General features: G+C 39.2%; 1 protein-coding gene across 1 annotated transcript in view; it reads left to right on the top strand.

The window, feature by feature from the left end:
- The window catches only part of LOC120789957 (myosin VIIA and Rab interacting protein), a 103,367-nt gene that overhangs the window by 28,972 nt on the left and 52,394 nt on the right, over positions 1-22,001 (top strand). The window contains exon 2 of the mRNA XM_040127177.1: positions 15,201-15,422. Within this exon, the coding sequence (XP_039983111.1) occupies positions 15,201-15,422 (222 nt within the window). The remainder of the gene's footprint in view (positions 1-15,200; positions 15,423-22,001) is intronic.

The raw sequence follows: 22,001 nt of genomic DNA, 5'->3' as shown, positions 1-22,001 counted from the left end.
CATATTTTCTCACATGACACATTCTCACATTTTCCAATTTATTATTTATTATTCATTCCTGCCTCCCTTCTCTTCTTTGTTATACTTAAAAGCAAGAAACTTAACCCTGCAGTCTATGTAGTTTGTAGCTCCGTTGGACTTCATGGATTTTCCCCTGTTTTTTAGCTATGATTTCTACAAGGATTTAGAAAGTCTGTTTACAGTAGTTTGTAATCAGTTGCTGGTATTTTTCCCTTTTCGAAGGCCACTTTATTCCTCGCCAGGGGGAGACAGCTAACGGCAATCAGATGAGGAGATAAATGGCTGCCATCGAGCCTGTCTGTTCACTTGAGAGTTGGGGTTGTGAAGGTTGACACTTGCTGATGGTGAAGTAAACACACAGTATGCCCTTGCATGCAGACTAGAGTAGACTGCCTGCCAACTCTTTCATCTGCCAGTATTGGATCTTAACTGAATGTTCAAAAGATGTGCCATATCTGTGTGAATAGAGTGTGACCATGCATTGAGAGAGATAAATTACATCGTTATTATTCTTGGAAGTGGTAGAGTGCATAATTGTGCTGCAATTCACAATATTACTACTGGTTATTGTAATAACTGTCAAAATATCTTAAATATGTTGCTTTAAATGGTCAAAAATGTCATGAAACTTCATAGATAAGGTTCCATTACTGCATTAACCAGGAATTGTTACTTCATAAACAATGTAGCTGACTTTTAACGTTCAGTGTCATTATAAAAGTGCCTTTCAGGGAACGTAATTACACAAATTAAAATACATTACACATAAAAAGTAAAAATGCTCGGATTAGACATAGCTTTTATTGCATTCTTAACTGATATGTAAGAACATTTTATATCATTTTGACAACTTGCTGTACATTGTTCAACGGGCTAACACCTACTGTAGTATCAACTGCTACTACCTCTTTTTGGAGAGAATGGAGAGAATATGCGTGTGGCCTATTTCCACATTTCTTTGTCAACATGTTACACTATTTCGTAATGTCACTGGTAACTGTAAATATTTACATTTCCTGCACTGCTAAACTTTCTTATCCACAAAAACACACACAGTGCCGGCAGCTGATAGCAAGGAGTTGTCTTTCTGCTCTTTAAGGCCATAAGCTACAGTGTGAGCTATGAGTCAATGTCAAGTTACCAATGAAGGGGAATAGATGGAGTGTCAAGGCTGTGTCAGTCCTTGTCATCACTGTCACTGGGGTTTGTAACTTCATTAAATTGAGTTATTGAATGGATGACTGGCCAGGGACATCCTAGCTCCAAGGCTTCAGTCAAGATCAACCTCAGTCAGGTTCAAGACTAACTGACTGTCAAGGCTGAGTCTAAATAGACTTGAGACCCAAACTGCCAATAATATTTTATGTCTGAATATATTAACACATACATTTTAGGTATATTTCATTTGATGTATACTGTACCACAACTTCTAGCACTACAATTTTGACTGTATTATCAAACACAGAAGATGAAAGAGTACATTTATGCTGAACAAAGAGTTAAGGAGTGAAATACGTTTTAAGTCGATGGAATTAAAATGTATAAAATAGATTATAACATACAGTACAACAAATATCATGTCAGTGTGATTATAAGTGCTGCCTTCTCTGCCTACCCTGACTGCAAATCATTGTTGACTTGTGCTATAAGCTGACAGGCATTTATGCTTTCATGCAAAGAGGCAGTCTGCCTCCGTAGCTGAATGCCATGAGAAATGGCTTTCTGACCACCCTGACCATCTTGTAATGGATGAGCCAGTTTTGCCTCCAGCTGAATGCAATATCATTGTTATTCTATGTGGCTTGTAGCTGCACAGTGTGTGGAGAGTGTCCAAACTATGTGACATGCATGCTAGGATGCATGACCGCATGTGTGTCCGTAGCAGAGTATCAGTGTGCATGTCTTTGCTGCAAGTCCACTCTGAGTGTTTTAAAATGCAGTAACTGCTGGAGAAAAGCACTTCTAAGTTTCCTTTCATGTAGCAGTAATGTCCCAGGTAGTATCAGTCATTCAAACTCTGTCTCAGCTATACCTTTCCAGCTGTGATAAATCTCTTTCCCCTGCTCATTTTTCTCTCTCTTTTGCCCTATAACTCAACTTCTACAACCCAAGTTTACCAAAGCATGGACATAATGTGTGAATTTTCTCACTATAAGGCTTTTCTTATCCACACTTTCTTTTGTCTCTCTCTGTCTCTAACTCCCAGAGGCCTTACTTGTGTGCTCAGTATGTTGCGTGCACGTGAGCAAATATTCTGGTTCAACTGAACGCCAGTGCCTCCGTTTAAATTTTTCGTGTAACTGCAAGATTACATGTGGGCTTCTGTCTGCACACTCCCATCTAAGATTTAAAAAACCTTCTTATTGGTGAGAGTGCCTAGGGAAATAATAACCACCGTGAAAATGAATGTGTATGGCTTGAAAGGACAAGACCATTGTGTGGTCTGGTATCCCTGTAGTGTAAGCTGTCCAGATATCATAAATAGAGTATTTTTCGTGTGTGTGTGTGTGTGTGTATGTGTGTGTGTGTGTGTGTGTGTGTGTGTGTGTGTGTGTGTGTGTGTGTGTGTGTGTGTGTGTGTGTGTGTGTGTGTGTGTGTGTGTGTGTGTGTGTGTGTTTGTGAATGTTAAGGCCGAGGTAATTGTATTTATAAGTGTTCTTGTATGTGTGTGTATGCAGGGTGTGCTTTAGGTTTGACTGAGCCACTGAAACAGATTCAGGCACTGTTTAGTTTTTTTTTTAGGTGGATGGACAGAAAAAGTAAATAAAAATTTTTTTGTATTGCTTTTTTCTTCCTTGTGTATTGCACGTATGAATGGTCTGCAAGTTCATAATGCCTAACATGCACAGTATGAGTGTGTCTGTCATGTTGACTCTATTGATTTGCCACCTGCACTGTATTATCATAAAGCCAATATGCATGTAAGTTATCTGTGGGAAGTGCATGAGGCTTGTTGGTTTGTTGTCTACACTGATTTGTTGGCAATCGTCTCAGCATTTTGTTTGTTCCATTTTATCTTTTATCTCTCAGCATTTCTTTCATTGTGCTTTCTTTATAAAGGACTCAGTTGCAAGTATACCATTTCCAGATTTACTGTTGTAGTGAAGCACTCATGCAAAACACACTTAGCACTGATAAAATGTGCTGCCTCCCTGCTCTTTGTCATTATCGGTCGTTCTGGTGCTCAGATCAAAAGTGCTGTGCAGTTACAAACACCCTCCTTTCTCAGGCTGCAATCAATAGCTTGTCATCTGCATTCAATACCATATTCTGCTCTGTCTTTCCCCAAATCAACTTTGACAAAAGCTGCTCTCCCTGGACCTGAAAATAAATCATGGGGGTGGGTGTCACTCAAGCGTCAGTCACTCTAGCTGTATGTGTGTGTGTCTGTGGGTGTTTGATTCTGTATCTGTACCTGTGTATGTGGATTTGACATGCCCTCCTTTTGCTGTTGCCGGAGTGTGAGGCCATGTGATTTAGTGTGTGCATGTGTGAGAGAGAGTTACTTGGTCTGTGTACTGTACATGTGTGTGTTTGAATCAGTGTGGGGGTGTGGTGTAATGTGACAAGTGTCAGATCTGTCACAGATGCACGTAGACACACACACACACACACACACACACACACACACACACACACACACACACACACACACACACACACACACACACACACACACATACACACACACACACACACACACACATACACACACAAACACACACTTAAGGTACAGCAGGTGGGCTGTGGCTACCAGTCAGCTTACCTCAGAGTCTAATAGGGGTCTTCAGTCCTGGTCAGTACAAGAGCCCAGGGCCCCCATTATGTCAGAGCAACAGCCAAACCCCACTTCCGCTGTAATTGAATTGGCATCTTCTAAAAATAGCTCCCTCCTCTCTTCTACTTAGTTCACCCCTAATTATTCCACTCTGTCTGTCTTTTGCTTGTTCATTCCTCTGTTTTTTCCCTGCATTCAGCTCTCGTCTTATTACAGGGGAATTCAGTGAACATTGCTGCTCTGTAGCTGTGTGTCTTTGTTACCACAGAAATAGCCACTGGCAGCTATCCCAGGCCTCCTCTTAAGATACAGCAGAACATCCTCTTACACTGGGCATTCATTGACCACAGCTAAAACAGCACCATGCAGCATATTATGTAGTACAGCTGCAGCTAATATTATCACTGAATGGTGGGATAAAGGATCACAAGCTGCTGATGTGGATGAGATTTTAGGAGGGTTTTAAGAAATATATTGTTTAATTTTCAAAAAATGCATGGCTGTAAATGTGAAAATGAAGCTGCTATGTACATTTCTCAAAAGTAGACTCTTTGGAGATGCCAAGTTGTAAGGTTTGAAGCCTCATTTAAAGTGGTTACATTTGATAGAACACATAAAAGAACATTGGAATGGAGAGCTGGAGAATCACAGGTATTACTGTAACTGCTGCCTCGCTCTATATGAAACATACTGTAGCGTATTTACAGCATATTGTAGGCTGTCATTGTTCCCTTGTGACAGCCTAACAGATTGACTCTCCCGTTCACTACAAACAGTTCATTCCCCCTGATGGAGGCATTTGTTTTGGACGTGTGCTCAGTAGCCATTGCCACCCCTCTCCCTTTTTCTTCCTCAACTGGCATCTCTTGGTGTGGTTGACACTTAAGCCACATTCTTGGCAAATTGGGTTCGATTTTCCTGTGTGAATAGAGATTATTCAGCTGAGAAAAGAACAATCTGCGCCTGTTACTGTGGTTTGTAGGGGCTAAAGCTGCTAATCTGAGATACAGATGGAGGCATGGATGAAGGGATGAATGGGAGAAGTGGCATGATAGTCTTCAGTGGAGTGTTTCAGGAGGGGAGTGACAGGGACTGAGGTATGGATTAAAGGGGGTAACAGTGTGTAATTTTGATTTGATACATAAAAAAATATACCTGCACTGAATAAATACTCCAAAAGTAGCCTATATTTGCTTTTGAACTTAGTTGGTCTTTGTCAGATTTATATGTTTATGCATCTGGCTTCTTTTCTAAATATACATTCAGTAATTAAACTTTGTTATTAAAAGTAGCCCTTCAGTCCTGTTTTTCCTATCTTATCTCTTTACGCAGAGGAAATCTTTTGCATCACAAAACAGCCTCAGCTGTTGAAGCTGTAAGCTTAGAGCTTAGAGCTTCCATTTTCTGGAAAATGGTTGTTCCATTGCACAGAAGGGATGGTCAAATTAAATATGTACGGCTTTATTTCAATTTAAGTTGTCAATAATGAGTAATTGAAGGGTTGAAACAATAATACCAGAATGCAAACAGGAATTCCCTCACTTCCAAATTATCTGAGCATCTTGCAGTAAACTGTCTACATATGTTATCTTCTCCCATTCTTATCTCTCCCTCATTTTCTCGCATTTTTGGCATGCAGGCAGGCCATTCTGATTGGAAACGTTATCAGTGGAACACACATTTGACTTGGATTGTTTCCCAAAGTGAGGGCTCATTATTGGCATGTTGGATAATCATCGCGACCAGAGTTAGTTCAGAGAGAAGTCTTCCCATCACCCTAAGGCTTAATGTAAGCATGGGGTTCACAGAGAGGAGAAAAATGTTGAAGAGGAGGGATAAAGAAGCTCAAGACTCTCGATGTATAGAGATCAGTGGAGAAGAAGCCATAGTTAGAGTGTACTGTATAAGGCAATAACTTACAGTATGTACTTACAAGCTTTGACTGATGATATCACAAATTTAAAAATAGAGGAGAGTAGATGACAGAGAAAAGAAATTAAAAAAGAGTCAGCGTCACATTATCTTAAACCATTGCTAGCCAGATAATCTGCCTGGAAGCTCTGTGTAATTGATTTTTTTGATGCACATATCCTTTAATAGTTGCTCTGACTTTGCTGTAAAGCTGTGAGTAAACTCAGCAAAAATGCATTTGGCCATGTCAATATTAACACTCCCAGTTTATACATATGCTTTAATAACATTATTACTTTATATATTCACAAACTATAAGTGCCAAAAATGAATAAGAGTGCCAACTTTTCAAATTAAAATCAGATTACACTAACGCAGTTGATTATAGCTCTAAGTTCTGTGAAAATCTCTGCATATCAAATACATCACCTCTGTCAGAAGATTGTCAGAAACGCTTCTCAGATGAGTAAATTAGTTTTAATACAATGTTGAATGACATAGATGACTGCAATTACTGTATGTCATGCTAATTAAGTGAACTGAATTGCTTGGAAAATTTAACAATCATTCTAATATGCAGCCTTGTGTATACTCTTCTGTCGTCTATCTCTATGTTTCTTCTGGCACACATCATAGTATTGAAATCAACTGTGCCTCAGTGTCCCTATAGGGACAGCACAATCAATTACGCAATAGTCAATGAACCCATGTGTCTTTAAAATGTGTGCATGTCTGTGTTCATCTATTCATGCTTACATGCCTGCATATTTGTCTTTTTTCTTTCTTTTTTTCAGTGTTTACTAACATGCCTCTTAGGTCAATGGGCTGGAAAGATTGTAACGTTGATGTGATGTATGTGAGGAAATGGAGCAGATTTTCATGGGTGCTTGGTGATCCTGCAAGAATGAGTCCCTGTGGAAAAACTTACCGAGGGGTGCAGTAAGGGAGGTGCATTTTTCCATTCTAAGGTTCTGTAAGAGGAACTCCCTCAACTGGTATGACTCGTATGGCACAGCGCTTATACACATTTAGTATAAGTCTATGCATGGATAGTATCCTTCAGTTGCAGGGAACACAAACATGTACTGTAATCTATGCACACTCAGATGTTTGGTATTCCAGACATATAGAGCAGAAAGGCAATGAATATGTAATCCTGTCACACACACACACACACACACACACACACACACACACACACACACACACACACACACACACACACACACACACACACACACACACACACACAGACACATGGTAGACTTGCATTAGCAGTAGGCTGTCACACTCAAGGAGGGAGCTGTTTTGACATTCAGAGTAATGACATGCCTCTGGGATTTTTATACCTGCTGTTACGGTATGTGAGATCGGAGTGTATGCTTCCGTGTATGTGTGTATGTGTGTGGATATATGAGCCATCTTAGTTCATTTCAAGTAAGAGAGAAAGTGTGAGGAAAGGAGAACAAGACCAGCAGCAGCATCACATCACCCTGTACTGTGGTCACCTTGAGCTTCTTATACACTACCTGCAGAATGATAGGAAGGTGGTGTAAAAGAAAGAGAGGACATATTGTGCACAAAGAGCAACCATAAGAATGCATTGAAGATGAGAGAGAAGGAGAAGCAGTGGGAAAGAAAGAAAAGAGAGCAAGACTGTGTTTTGTCTTTATTCATGCAGTGGATAACTAAACCCCACCAAGGCTACTACAGAAAAATTACCTTGATTAATAATGTATTCTGTATAAATTAGCCACATTCCCCTACAAAATACAAAGAAGTTTGAGCTCTATTTATAAAACTTGATTTTTATCCCAGCAAAATATATAAGTAAAAATGTGTCATGACCCAAAAGTAGATTCAAAAGAGTAAGGGTTAAGGAACTAAAAAGTGGTTATAGCCACTTTTTAGCCATACTAGCAGCACAGCTGTGTACTTCCATTCCTTTAAGAAAGGAAATCTTTCATTGTTTTTTTGATAAATCACTCAACCAAAGACATCAAATTAATTATTATTTAACATTTTTATAGTTTGATGTAATTTCAGTGATGTAATGACACGGTTTTAGCCATGCACGCAGCATAGCTCTATGGACGCCTGTGTTGGTCAGTTGGCCGGTCCAACACTACGGTCAACAGCTTCCCGACAATCCCAATAGCCGAGCATCAGAAACCCTCTACCTTGAAATTTATGACCCACATTCCAGTCTGCAGCTGCATTGCAGAGGTGAAAAAGAGTTGAGATTGTCTACAGTGGGTTTCTCTGCTCTCTCTTGGATCTGGCATTGAAGTTGGATGAACTGTGCACTTGGCTTCACCCAGTTGGAGTCCAAATGCAAATTTTGCGCTTCGATTGAGCCAAAATTTGCTCCGTTCTCCTGCCTTTTTTCACCCGGAACGGGTACAGATTCTTCCAGCTCTAATGCACACAGGGTGTATAAATACAGCAATGCATGTATGTGCATATAACACACACTCACAAGTACATACACACCAACAGAGTGTGTCTACATAGAGACAGGGAAAACAACATCTTTCCACTTGAAATTGCCCACTTTCAATTATAAGCACCTTAAGCACTTGGGAAGCCCTAAATCAATTCACAAATACTAAGTTAATTTAGCTACTGTACACTTGAAAATGCACATCGGCCCAGATGAATGAATACACACATATGAACACACTTAGACTCACTATACAAACACTCACACTCCTATCAGCCAGGTGTGCTTTCACATCCCTCTGCTCTGGGGCTGTATGATTTACTGGTGTAATGGTGAACAGTGATGCTGGTATTGTGGTTTCCCACTGCAGCAGGCAGTGGAAAAGCACTGATCAAAGACTCTAGGGTATGTTGTATGCTCATTCTCTCCTGGATCGTCTCCTCAGCTGTACTAACATTGGGTTCTTCACTGCAACATGGTTCTCCCTCTTTATTACTCTAGGCTATCTCCCCCCAGTGTCTTTTATTCATATTAACTGTAGTGTATGGAACTACGTCCAGGAGCAAAGTCATACTATATATGGAAAAAAGACATTCCTTAACTATGTACCTTGGTCAGAAGTTAAAAAGGATATTGTAAAGTATATCCACTGTTTGCGTGCTCTTATGACCTCTTGTGTGCATAAATACATATTTTTATCATGCGGAAAAATCCATGTTCAGTGCAAATTTAATTTATTACCACCCTGTGTGGTATTCCAACAAGGTTTGATTTATGCCATTTCAGATTTTAAGTGTCATCAATATTTGCTCAGTAATAAATTCCCATTCTTATGCATGGAAATGGATGGTACTTCTCTATAGGGTTATTTGGGGCATTGCAAAACCTAAAGGTATGCAATAAACCTGCATTTAGAAATTGAGATTTTAAATCAAGGTGCTAATACAAAGTTTTACAGTTATGATTGTTATTCTGATGCTCATTACTCACTTATTACTTATGAATTCAGGTCACTGCACCCCCAGAAATATCTTTTTTCTCACCATAGTCATAAGACTACTGTTTTCTGTTGTGACAGCCCTGTAAACTCAATGATTGATATTCTCATGATATTACTTTTTCAATGATACTGCCTATGCTTTAAGAAAGGAAATCTTTCATTGTTTTTTTTAATAAATCACTCAATCACAGACATCATATTGATGGTATTTTAGCATTTTTATAGTTTGATGTAATTTCAGTGATGTAATTACACAGTTTTAGCCATGCAAGCAACATAGCTCTATGGACACCTGTGTAGGTCGTTTGGCCGGTCCAACACTACGGTCTAGACTGAAATATCTCAGTAACTACTGGATGGATAGCCATGAAATTTTGTACAAATTTTCATAATCCCCAGAAAATGAATACTACTTACTTCAGTGATCCCCTGACTTTTCCTCTAGAGCTACCAGCAGGTTGACACTGTGTGTGGATGGATGACATTGACTTTGACATGACATCTGGTATATACATTCAAGCCACTGAGGATGAATTGTAATCATTTTGATGATCCCCTGACTTTTGGTGTAGTGCCATCATCAGGTTAAATTTTCAATTTATCCAGTACTTTGGTTTATGACTAAATATCTGCAAAACTACTGACATTTCGATCAGTATCAGTTGCATTTTGAGCTTTGTGATAATTCGTATTCCCTAGAGGATGAATCCAACTGATTTTGGTGATGTCCTGACTTTTTCTCTTGTGGCACCACGAGGTTTACATTTTTTGTTTTGAGTGAAATATCTCAACAACTATTGGATGACATTCTTGTTACCCTCAAGAGGAATTGCAATAACTTTCGTTTCTATGTCGAACAAATGCCAGAGCTAGACAAATAATTCATCCAGGCCAATATATTGGCCAATATTAGCTTCTAATATATCTCCTTCTATCTTATTGCAGATATATCGGTATGAGTGTATATGTCAGGCGATAAGTAACTAGCAATTGCAGTGCAGAAATACCAAACAAGGTTTGAGGTTTTTTAGAAAATTGTGTATCCATTACATAGTTTGTATATAAGCATGTACCTTGGTCACAATTTTTTATTAAAAAAAACTGTTTAAAAAACTATAAGGTATCGTTTATGTTATGTGTTTATGTTTAAAAAAAATTACTATCAGTCAATATATTGTTATCGGATTTTTTAAACTTTCAAATATCCATATTAGTATAGGGACCAGGTAATACCAGCCTCACAGAGCTGCTACCATGGCTATAGGCTCTTTGTGTGGTTTCTACTTGTGTTGTATAAAGAAATGAATTAGTCGTTTAATCAGTCAAAAAGTTGGCACATTGCATCGTGTAATGAAACTACACAGTCATACATCCCCTTCTTGTATACCATTAAATAAGTACCACGACAACCTTAAGATTGAATTGGTTACCATAAATACCCAACTAGGTCCCATAAAATTACATATTCTAAACACAGTGGTGTTTACTTTGCACCTACGGTGATTCATCACATTGCATTTCAGTTGTGTGTTGGTTAGAAGTGAATAAATGTTGAAAGCTAAAACTCTTAAGCACTGTACTGAGCAAGAGAACAGCTGCTGAGCGGGCAATACATCATTTTAAAAAACTGCAATTGTTTTTGTTTTCTGGCCAGGCTGCAGCTGGACCACAAAATAACATTATCTTGATTACAAATCTGGCCATAACATAATTCAACTTCACTCGGAAACTTAAGACTAAGCCCCTCTGTTTGTCATCTGAAAGAGAGAAAGAGAAAAATGGACAGTAAGTAGAAGGAGAAATGAGGGGACTCTGACAAATGACTATGTTAACAGATGGCTAGCAAACAGAAAGAGAGAGAGAGTGTGTCTGAAGGGGAGGCAGGGTAGAACTGATGGAAATTGAGAGATGAGAGAAAACCAAGTTAATAGATCTTAAGCACAAACAATACAGTGACAGGCTGTCAGATATACACTACGTCTCATTAGATCCAGATACCATTCTGCTAACCTGCTTTAAAATTTCAAAATTAATTGGTGTTTAGCTGTGTGTGCTCTGCTCCCCTCTTAAACCCACTGTACCCTCAACACATACACTGCAGTGACTTATTTGCCTAATCAATATTTTTTAATTCAAGAGTTTGGTTTCTTGTACACTTTCAGCAAACAAAAAAACTTTTTGCCGTTCATAATTTATCCAGAGCTACTACAGTAGATCATTCTGACACTCATGCATGACTTGTGTAATTAATGGTCTAATAAACATGTTAAATTCCACGAAGTGGCATAACGGGGCTTTGTACCCATTAATCATGCTGTACCTGTGCATAATATGCATATGCTTTTCTGATGTCTAAAGCTTTTTTCATGTTGTAAAATGCCTTTGTTTGGAGTCAACCTTGCACTGTATCCTTGTAAAAGATTTAGCAGACACACAGGAGAGCAAATTGGTTTTGATCTGAGGTTGAAAGAAAGCTTGGTTCCAATATCTCATCGTCTTCACTCTCCCTCTTTGTCCAAACTGCAGACATTAATGGAGTTCCGATAGGCGATTCTGAACAGGATTGAAAAATTTCATTTTCCCTGTACTAGTGCTTTTAATTTCCCTGTGTACTTGCTAATTTTCCATAAAGCAGCGTTTCTCACAGGAGCAGAGATATTGATTTGGTGTTGAACTGGTCAAATGTAGCTTGGGTAAAAGTTGACTACACCTGAAATTACTAGTCGATTACTTTATCACTCAATTGATAGATTGAACATGCAACTCTTTTGATATTTAATTGTTTCAGTCATTTTTCAAAAATGTCAAACATTCTCCATTTGCAGCTTTTCCAATCTGAGGACTTGCTGCCATTCTGTTTTATATAATTGTAAATTCAGTATATTTAAGTTTGTGCTTTTGGTAACATAATGAATCTCTTGAATCCATCACCTTGGACTCTGGGTAATTACTAGGCATTTTTCACTATTTGCAGACATTTTAATGGCAAAATTATTAATCCATTCATCCATGATGTAAGTAATCATTAGTTGCAGCTCTAAACTTGACCATTACCAAACCACTTTACCAGAATTACAGCGCAGTTCTTGAACAAGCCTTATTTAATTTAATGACTGACCTTGATGAATAAATAACATTTTGTGGTTTTGCCTTGACTCTGAAAATGAAAGTGTGAATGATATATTGTATGAATCAATTGATAACTACGGTAGCCATAAGCCAACAACAGTCTAATCTGGGGTGTATTAATGTCGTGAGTGACTGAGTGAGGGAGTGAGTGATTGAGTGTTTAGTGCTGCTTTCCCCTGTAGAATTAAATACTGCATAAGTAGGAATAATCTTCAGAAAGACATACAGTACATAGTGCTACTACTGAACATGACGTGTTTAGAAAAAATACAAATATGTCAGTGCTTTGAGTGAATAGTTCAATCCGTGTGAACCTTGTACACCCAACAATGACCACAGATGTATGTTATAACAATTAAACAAAACAATGCGCTCCACAAAGTTATTTTAATACCTGATCATCATATGGTCTTCATTAGCAGATGTCGTTTGCCCAGTTGTCAGGGAATTATAATTAAAATTTCCATTTTTCTGCACACTTCTCAGCCATGTTGGCTGAAATGCTGAGGTTCAATGTCAATTCTTGACCTTAGAATCCCCATTTGAGAAAACAGTCCCTCCTCAGGGTCCCTTTAGTAGCTTATATTAGCTTTTCATCTAGTAACATTTACTCTTAATTCAGAAAATTATCTGTATTGATGTTAGCTCTGTTTGATTGAATGGTAAATTGTAAGAATATGTATGTTTATTAACCATAAATGCCTGCTAACATTATACATTACTGTAAGGGGAAAAGTCTCATTGCTAACAAAGAGCATCTCGTGTTATTTCTTGTGAGGCGATTACTGGCTTACTGGCACCTGGATGACCCACATGTATGTACAGACATGGCTGCTAGATGAGCACAGGTTTTCATATCTCATTAACAGATGTGAGTTAATTCAAAGGGATGTCAGGCATGACGAACCAATGTTGTCTTTGGATATAAGTGTACATTCAACCACTCATTTAATTAAACGGGCTAGCCATCATCTAACTCGGATGTTCATTAAACCAGTATCACAGACACATAGAGAGAAATTGGATCCTGATCCTAATTAGGACTGAAGGAAATGATTTCCAGGCAACCTTCGCAGCCTCCCACGCTCACATGACAATGTATATGAAATTATTTGTTCATCTTGGTAATATACCATGTCTAATGATGCATATGAAACGGAATCAGTGAGGCAGCAGAGGATCTGCTTGAGGAGCAACGTTAATAACTTATGGAAGCGGGAGATTGCAGTACCCCCACTTGCTCCACAAACACCCATATGTTTATCACACACAGGAAATTCACAATAAGATTTATTTAGCACGCGTTTTTGCTATACACTTCATTTTCCTTGTATGACTTGGTGGTTTTTTTGAAGTGGGGACACCTACACACATCTTTGGTATGTAAGGGGATGTTTGTGTATATATATATATATATACTGTGTTGCATGTATCACTGTGCTCAGACATGTTTGGGTTGGCTTGTTTTCTAGGTGTAAAGTACATTTTTTTTCTGTTGTGCACATATCTGTTAGCCTATACCATACATTGTATCAGCTCTGTGTCCCTGTAGGATCAGTGAAAGAACTTTAGGCTGTAACCTGGCTGTGCGTAGTGTATAGAGGAGCACCTTAAATAATTTACTCACTGCCCATTTGAACTGAACTCACTTTCACACCTTCCCAGCAGCAACAGCTCAATCTCTGCGCCTCCCATTGACACCTATTGTACCAACTGATGGGTGATAGTGTAAACATGGATAAATGTGTTACTTAAACTCTCCTTAAACTGGTCCTTAAGTGACATGAGTGCAATATGTACCGATGAGGATTTGTTTATGATATAAATTTAAAACATTACATAATTTATTGTTGCCTCTGTCTGTGGTGCATTGCCCATTCAGCACAAATCCTACAGAGGAAAAATCCCATGTACATAATTTATGTGAAGAGTTGAGTTCAGGCTACAGTTACCAAAGCTGCTTTACTGATTAAAACACTTATTATCTTTATCTATTATTAACATTATCTTGTCTTTTTTTTTTTCTTTTTTTTTAATTGGACCATGATTATCAAAACCTATCTTAAAAGTAATGAGAAAAATGTGGATGAATTCATATAAAATGATGCATGGTTAGCTGTATGCAGCTGTTGGGATGCCAATATCAGCTGTGGCTGTGGATTTTATTTGATTTTTAAACAAGCTTTGGTCAAGTATATGAGTCTATAATCCTAATAGTTCATTAGTTTGAACAATTCTCTGAGGTAGTAAGATTAGTGAGACTGTGTTGCTCTTTTGTCCTCCTTCACTGTTGTAGTTTTAAACTTTAATTTTTGGACTGGAGCCATAACTGCTCTCCAGTATGACAGTGGAGGGTTTTCATTAATGCCGTTTTTCTCTCAGGTTAGCTTGTGTGTGTTGATAGTGAGGTCTTCGGCAAGTGACTTTCAACTTCATCATTCTCATCTTCATAATGCCTTAATCAACAAAGATACAATGCTTTTTCTTTGGATGATGTAGAAGACGTGTATGCCATGCTCTCCTCAGCTGTGTTTTGTCTGATGTGGGCAAACAAGGCATGACAGGTCCTCCCAAATTGAAATGTCAGCCATCACGTTAATTCCACAGAATCAGTGTACGAGTGAGAAAATGGGGGGAGAGCAAAAGAGAAACAGGGAGAGGGGAAGTGTTTTCACCAAACCCACAACCCCTTCTGCCCTCCTCCCTTCTTGTTTTATTACAAACCCCTACCCCATTCTTTTAATTTTTAAATTTCCACCTTCTTCAATTATTCCACATCACTGTGCTTCACTGTTTTCACGTTTCTACCTCTTAACCAGGCGCTCACCACCCTCTCGATCTCTCTCCCCCTCCCCCTCCTGTCCTCTCTCTCCCCCCTATCTCCCTCTCTCTCTCTTTCTCTCTCTCTCGGTTTCAGTGAGATGAAGCAGGAGCTGGCGGAGGAAGGCAACAGATGCTCCATCCTCTCCAAACAGCACCGCTTCAACGAGCACTGCTGCATCCGCTGCTGCGCGCCCTTCACCTTCCTGCTCAACCCAAAGCGCCAGTGCCTGGACTGCCAGTACAACGTCTGCAAGACCTGCTGCACCCACAGCAAGAGGGACAAAGCCTGGCTCTGCTCTGCATGCCAGAAGGGCAGGTTAGTGTTTTCACACACATATTCATATATACACTGGCGGTAGAGACGGGAGAGATAAGAGTAATAGCAGAGAAATGAATGGGAACGAGAGATAAGGGAGAATCTGGGAATTGATTGATTGGTGGAGGACATTGAAGTAAAGGGAAAAGTGGGGTGGAGAAAAATAAGAAGGGGGCATTTATAGGGGAAAAACACGGGATTGAGAGCAGAGCAGGTTGAGGGAATATGGAAACTAGGAAACAGATGTGAGGGAAAAACTGAATGAATGAAAGGGAATGGAGGACTTTAATGGAGTCAGTGCTGCAAGAACAAGTGTTTTATGGGTGTTGTTAGGATTTTGTTTTACTACTGTTTTGAATATCCAACTCTATACTAATTTCTAATGGAAAATAATTGTTTTCAGTTCTGTTTTCCTGTCTTTTTAACATCACTGCTAGTTTTACAGCAAAGGAGGGAAAGAGTAGAAGAGGGGAGAAATGTGTGAAAAGGGAATATACAGTATACACTGCTGGAAAGAGACAGAAAAAAAAAATTCAGACACAGCAGGGCAGTTAAGATGAATAATTAGGCATTTTTGAGGTTTTTTCAAGCATTTTGATTTTTGGCATACAACTCCTATTACAACTATTTCTTGTGGGAAATATTTGTTTTTCTTGATCTTTTTTATTTCATTCTGCTTGTTTTGAGTCCCCTGATCACACGCTTGCTTACAACGAGAAAAGAAGAGGGAGAACTAACATATATGATTTATAGAACAAGAGAAAATAATTAGAGGAGGAGAGGAGGCAAGGGAATACTCTTCAGCTGGTTGTATGTGCAAATGAGCTTCTTGTGCGCATGTGTATGTGTCTGTTGGGGCTGTTTATGCATACATGTCTGTCCAAAGCCTTGGGAGTTTTTGTAGTACCCCGACACACCATTGGATGAATATTAAGCTCCCTCTATCTGGGCATCAAGGGTGGGGTGTTGGAAATACTATATGAGTCAGGAGCATGTGAGTCAGTCTGTCGTGGATTCATGGCAAAATCAATTAAGAGATTGGAATATTAGATATGTGAATATGTGTGAAGTGTACATATGATTTTAATGTGTCTTGTTGAGGGTCTACATGTGGCATTGTCATTGCTTATAGTCATGTTTGTTTTCCACCAAAGCTTTAAAGGCTAATATCTTCCTAAAAAATATTATATGATACGCCGCAGGTCCACCAATGTGATTGTGTACCTTTGTTGTGATATTTAGAGTGCAATATCACAAGAAAGACAGCAAAAAGATAGAAATACAGATGTCTTTTTGGAGTTTTCTGCCTGTTTGTGTGCCTTAAGATGAAGGTGGACAGGATTGCAGAGGATGACAAAGCTGTCCAAAAATATGTATGCCCCTCCACCCTGCCTTATTTCTTCCCCTCAGTGTCCCTTGCTCCATCGCTGTCTGTCTTTCATTAATTTTTGCTGCATTTTATATTGAGTTAGACCCACTGCCATGAGTCCTGATGTATGAGACAAAAGGGAGGAGGAGGGAGGAGTGGGAGCAGGAAAGACAGGGAAGAGGAGGAGAAGGAAAAGGGATGATGGCAATGAAGAGGTGGCAAGGTTTGCCTCGATCATCCCTTCTCTCACACTCTCCTCCGCTCCTGTCTCTCTATCTTTCTCCATGTTTGTCTGTGCCTGGGGCTCAGTAATATTCTCATTAGGGGTTTAGACTGAGTCACAGATGGGCCTCATGTCACAACATTGCTGAATACTAGCTATGTATAAATACAGCACTTTTCATTAGCGCATTAAACAGGCTTAAATTTGGTTTTAGCATGAATTACTCTCTCTCTGGGTGGAGTCATGTCATTTGGAACGGTGATTTACAGCTTGCACAAGAGAAGCCCTAAAACATTATTTTGGAAATGGCTATTAGTCTACTGTTGCAGTGCATGACTGCAAAGAAAAGGCGTGGATTTGATGCTAAATAGTCTGTTAACTGTTATGAAATAACTACAGTGAGGAGGGATGCTCTCTTAAAGAAGAGGATCTCTTTAAAGAGGAATGTTGAGGAGTCACTGTGCAATAAATAAAATTAATTTTTAATTTTTTACTTATTTATGCTCTTTTTAGGAGAGAATACATGAAATTAATTACATCATCAGTCTATGTCAATTAAAAATTTCAAAAGTTGAAGAAAATGTACAGCATTCATTCATAACAAACTGCCTCCTAAATATTTTATCCTCATGTATATCAGAGTTTTTTTGACCATTTTTGAACCAAATTGAAGGAATTCTGCTGAATATAAATTCAAAATCAATTTGTGAAGGAAGAGATCGCCAAATGGTCTAATTTACATGCACCAGCTGCCCATCAACATTCACAGTGGCATGGCCATGCTGCTCACAAGTGTGATTTGTCAAGGGAAACCAGATTTGTAATCATCACACTCATGGACACACTCAGAGACTAAAGTCACCACCTCATACATGGATGGATGCACATAAGAATGAATATACTGTATGTGTATACATCCAAGCAGACACATGTCTGCAAACAAACAGACATGTTAGCACATGCACTGAATACATGTTGGGTAATTACATATATGAGCAGCAGCTGTACTTGAGATGGACATTACCATTGAGTGGTTGAATGTTTAGTTAATAAAGACAACCACTGGTATGAGATGTCTAAGTGTTGATAAGAGATGGTATATGAAGAGAAAAGACTCAGTGATCCAGTAGCTTTGTCAACACCTTTCTAGTCCTGTAAAACACACACAGCCCATACACATGCACCAATCACAACTTTCCCGCCTGAGCGAGTGGGACAAGCATGACCATGTGCAGTCTGGTGGGATTAATCCAACATTCTCAGCCTGTGGTCCCCAAGCAGTACACAAACACTCTACAGTTAAACACACTCTGTAACACACACACCCACCACACATCAATGGTTTGATCAGTTGAAACATTTTTGGTGGAAACTTTTTTTTCTTGTTTTGGCTTCACACCCAAAGCAGTGACGAGAATGTTAAAAGGGATGAGCAGGAGATGAAGAAAGATGAAGGTCAAGAGAGAAAGGAGGAGGGGGAGGGCAGGAGAATGAAAAAGGGAATGACAGAAGAAGAAAGCACCTGTCCCAATTATCTGAGAATGAAATGCCATTCACTTCTCCATTTGTTTTGACTCTCAATTTGCATTGTTCCTCTTGTCGCTTTATTTCCCTGTTTCTCCCTTTCTTTTTCTTTCTTTGTTCTTTTAATTTTTTGGTCCTGTCCTCTTTTGTATTCTAACTCTCCCTCTCTCTGTCATGTCCCCGATCTCTCTACCTGAAGTCTCCATTTTCCACATTTTCATTTGAGCTACTGCACTTCTTTGTGCTTAATTTGCAGAAATGGACTGCTGGTTGCCTGCCTATATAGTCCTCAGACCATAGAATGAAGTTCTTATATAAACAGTGTCTGTGTGTGTGAGTCTGTGCAGAGAAAAAGCAATACACCAAAGTGGCAGACTGTTCCTACCACTTTGTGGCTTTCATAATCTCATCCTAAAGCATGACTGCAAGGAGATTATGGCATCTGCTGCAGACCTATACTGTACTGTAGTATGATGTAGTATTATGGTATGAAAATGCATCTTTTCAATTCACCAAAGTGTGCATCAGCAGCTATGGAATGTATATTTTTACACTTTTTATAGTTTTTTAATAACTGACATTTGACATCTTGAGGCTATTGCTTCCCCTTTGTGTTCCACTTGTATTTATTTAACTGATTTAACAGATGTTTTATCACTTGACTTAATCTCCGTGTGGCTCCATGTTGCTTTTTTTTTTTTTTTTTACATTTTTTGTTGTCCACAAAGTTTGATATTGCTGTAGTAAGATTCTCTGAGCTTTTAAGAAAGATGGATCCCATAACTTTTTAACTGAATTCTTTAACAGGCTGACAAAGCCAGATGCCTTTTTGGCATGCTAAAGGAGTTTGACTTATGTAGAACTTTATACTGTTTTTGTACAGTGTCTATAAAATTTCCTGTCAATACACAGTATTGAGAGGCAAGAAATTAACCTTGTGACATTTTCCTTGGACTGCACAGCATGTATGTCCTCTCACCTTTCTGTCTGCTTCTATCCCATTCACCTGCCTCCATATTAAGACCTCCATACAAAATGTGGATTTAGGTGTGTGTTCCTCTTCTTCATACATGAATATTATTTTTATATCTCAAAATGATCCCACAACAACAGAAGTCAATGTATGTTTATGAAGACACCAGTGCTATAAACTCCATGAGCTTGCTTGCTGCTACCTGATAAGCACCTGCGGCTAGGAGAGGCAGAGAGTTACAGTGAGATCTTTTTCTGTCCTCCTTGCATTATTTTTATCAGTGCGGGTGAGCAAAAATAGTCTTATATAGGAAGGGTGTGCACTACAGCACCGAGCTGCAGCTGAAATGTGTGCACGTACATCACTGACTTTTCAGCTTTAATAAGGCATTTACATGTCTTTGTGTGTTTATGTATTTTGCTACTTGTTTGTTCTGTGTTTTGTTGGGTTTTTAGCAGCTGGAGGGATAATAGATTGCATGACCTATTCTTGTTGGTTTTTCCAATAAAGAGCCAAAACTGCAAGCTGCAAGACTCAATAGATGAAGAATGGAAGTCTCCCCTCTCATCCATCACACTGCAGTGCTACCAATTTGCATTGTGGATCTTTTGAATAACACGAAACAACATTAGTGGTAAAGAAAGTTGATGTGTGCGGCCGTATTTCATGCTACAGTCACAGCTACCTACATGTAAACATGCTCAGGGTTTATAAAGAACTATTTAATGCAATTGAGCACATTTTTGACTTCATCAGGTGTCTGCAAATTTCCATACTTGCAGGAAGCTCTTCCATAAATTGAAACAGCTTGATTAACATTGAGTGCAGCTGAACAAAGCTGCAGGCACAGGAAGGAGTGCCACTAATCACCCTCTCTCCTTCGACCTCCTCCACTGCTCTCCATCATTTGCGGCCTTGTCTTGTGTCCAGCCCAGCTGACACTGGAGCCACCAGTCGATCATAACTCTTGATGGTGATTTGCACTTTATACGCAGTCACGACAGCAGACACACACACACAGAATCTTGCAAGTTGCACACACAGATCACAGTGGTGATTTAAGTTCAGACATCTCCTGGTGGTCCTGAGTTAGCTATTTATATACTTCGCTCTCATTAATTTACAAATAGCCTAAATAAGAAATCAAGCTTGAATTTTACTGATGCAGAGTTTTCTTTAAAACTAATAACTGCTGAGTTTTTAAGCCTTGAAGCAATGTCCGTGTGAATTCTGCACCTATCTGCATGTGTCTATATTGTGCTGTTTATTTGTGTGTACTGTATGAATGTGTGTGAATGTCTGCATTGTGTGATCGCTTGTCTTCCATGAAAGCATTTTTTCTTTAGGGGATGAGGTTCTATAGCAGATGATAAATAATTTCTAACCAGGTAGACATCTGAGGACACACACACACACACACACACGCACACACACACACACACACACACACACACACACACACATAGCTAGATACATACAAAAAAAGAACCTTGAATGTTCCCTGTTGTGGTTGTGTTAATTCCTGTCAGTCGTGGGAATACCAGTGTGTTATTTTGCAGTTATTGCTCTGAGTCATTAATGTCTCTCTTACTTCACTGATCGCCCTCCAGCTCCCAGGCCTCCTCCGTTTGTATGTGTCTGTGTGTGTGTGTGTGGTAGGTTAGACCGATTCAGTTACACTTCTGATCTGAGTATCGCTCCAGGTCCAGTTGTGAACGCAGTTACAATGAAGAAGCACAGTCTGCAGTTTCTGTGATGTATACCTGTAGGTAATTCCTGACATTCCATGATTGAGGAAACTGGCCACCAGGAACACTACATGTGAATGGGGTAATTTGTGGCTCACAGTGCTCACGCAGCAGACCTGCAGCACAGATGTGATTGGAAATCTCATGATTCCTAAATAGGTTTATGCAGTAAGTTGGCGAGTGGATCTGAACAGAACCTGAAGCTCTTGTTGTTTTTGTTGTGGGTTAGAGAGATTGGAGACAGAAAGTGTTTGCTCCAGAGTGGAGCAAGTTGCAGGTAACACCCAAAAACACTTGTAGTGGCCTAACACCCAGTAATGCTACTTTATGGTTGTCTGTCCTTTGTGTTGCATTTTGGGGTCAAAATCTAATTTTGCTTTGAGCCTAATTCCTGTCTAGATGGGTGGTATTTCTGGCTGCTGTTCAATCACCACAACGAGACCATGAGAGAAAGACAGCAAATGCTAATTAGATCCCCCTCTTTCAATAATGTGGGATGAACACAACACTGAGCTGCCAATGACTTAGCACGTTTTGAAATAACATGAATGAAAAGGGAATCAGTGCTAAAGTTAGCAAGCTAGGTTAACTAGCTTCTGCTTTCTAAGTGAAAGCTAGTTAGCCTAGCTTACTAGCTTTTACTTTTTGAGTGAAATACACTCAGAAGCGAATGGCACAGTGGGTCCTCCCGAATGTTGAAAGTTGTAAAGGGACAGACATCTTAAATTCACATTTGTAGGCT

This window comes from Xiphias gladius, chromosome 5 (assembly GCF_016859285.1).
Source record: "Xiphias gladius isolate SHS-SW01 ecotype Sanya breed wild chromosome 5, ASM1685928v1, whole genome shotgun sequence".
Lineage (NCBI taxonomy): Eukaryota > Metazoa > Chordata > Actinopteri > Istiophoriformes > Xiphiidae > Xiphias > Xiphias gladius.
The sequence above is the reverse complement of the archived record's forward strand: the minus strand, read 5'-3'. Positions and strand labels throughout refer to the sequence as shown.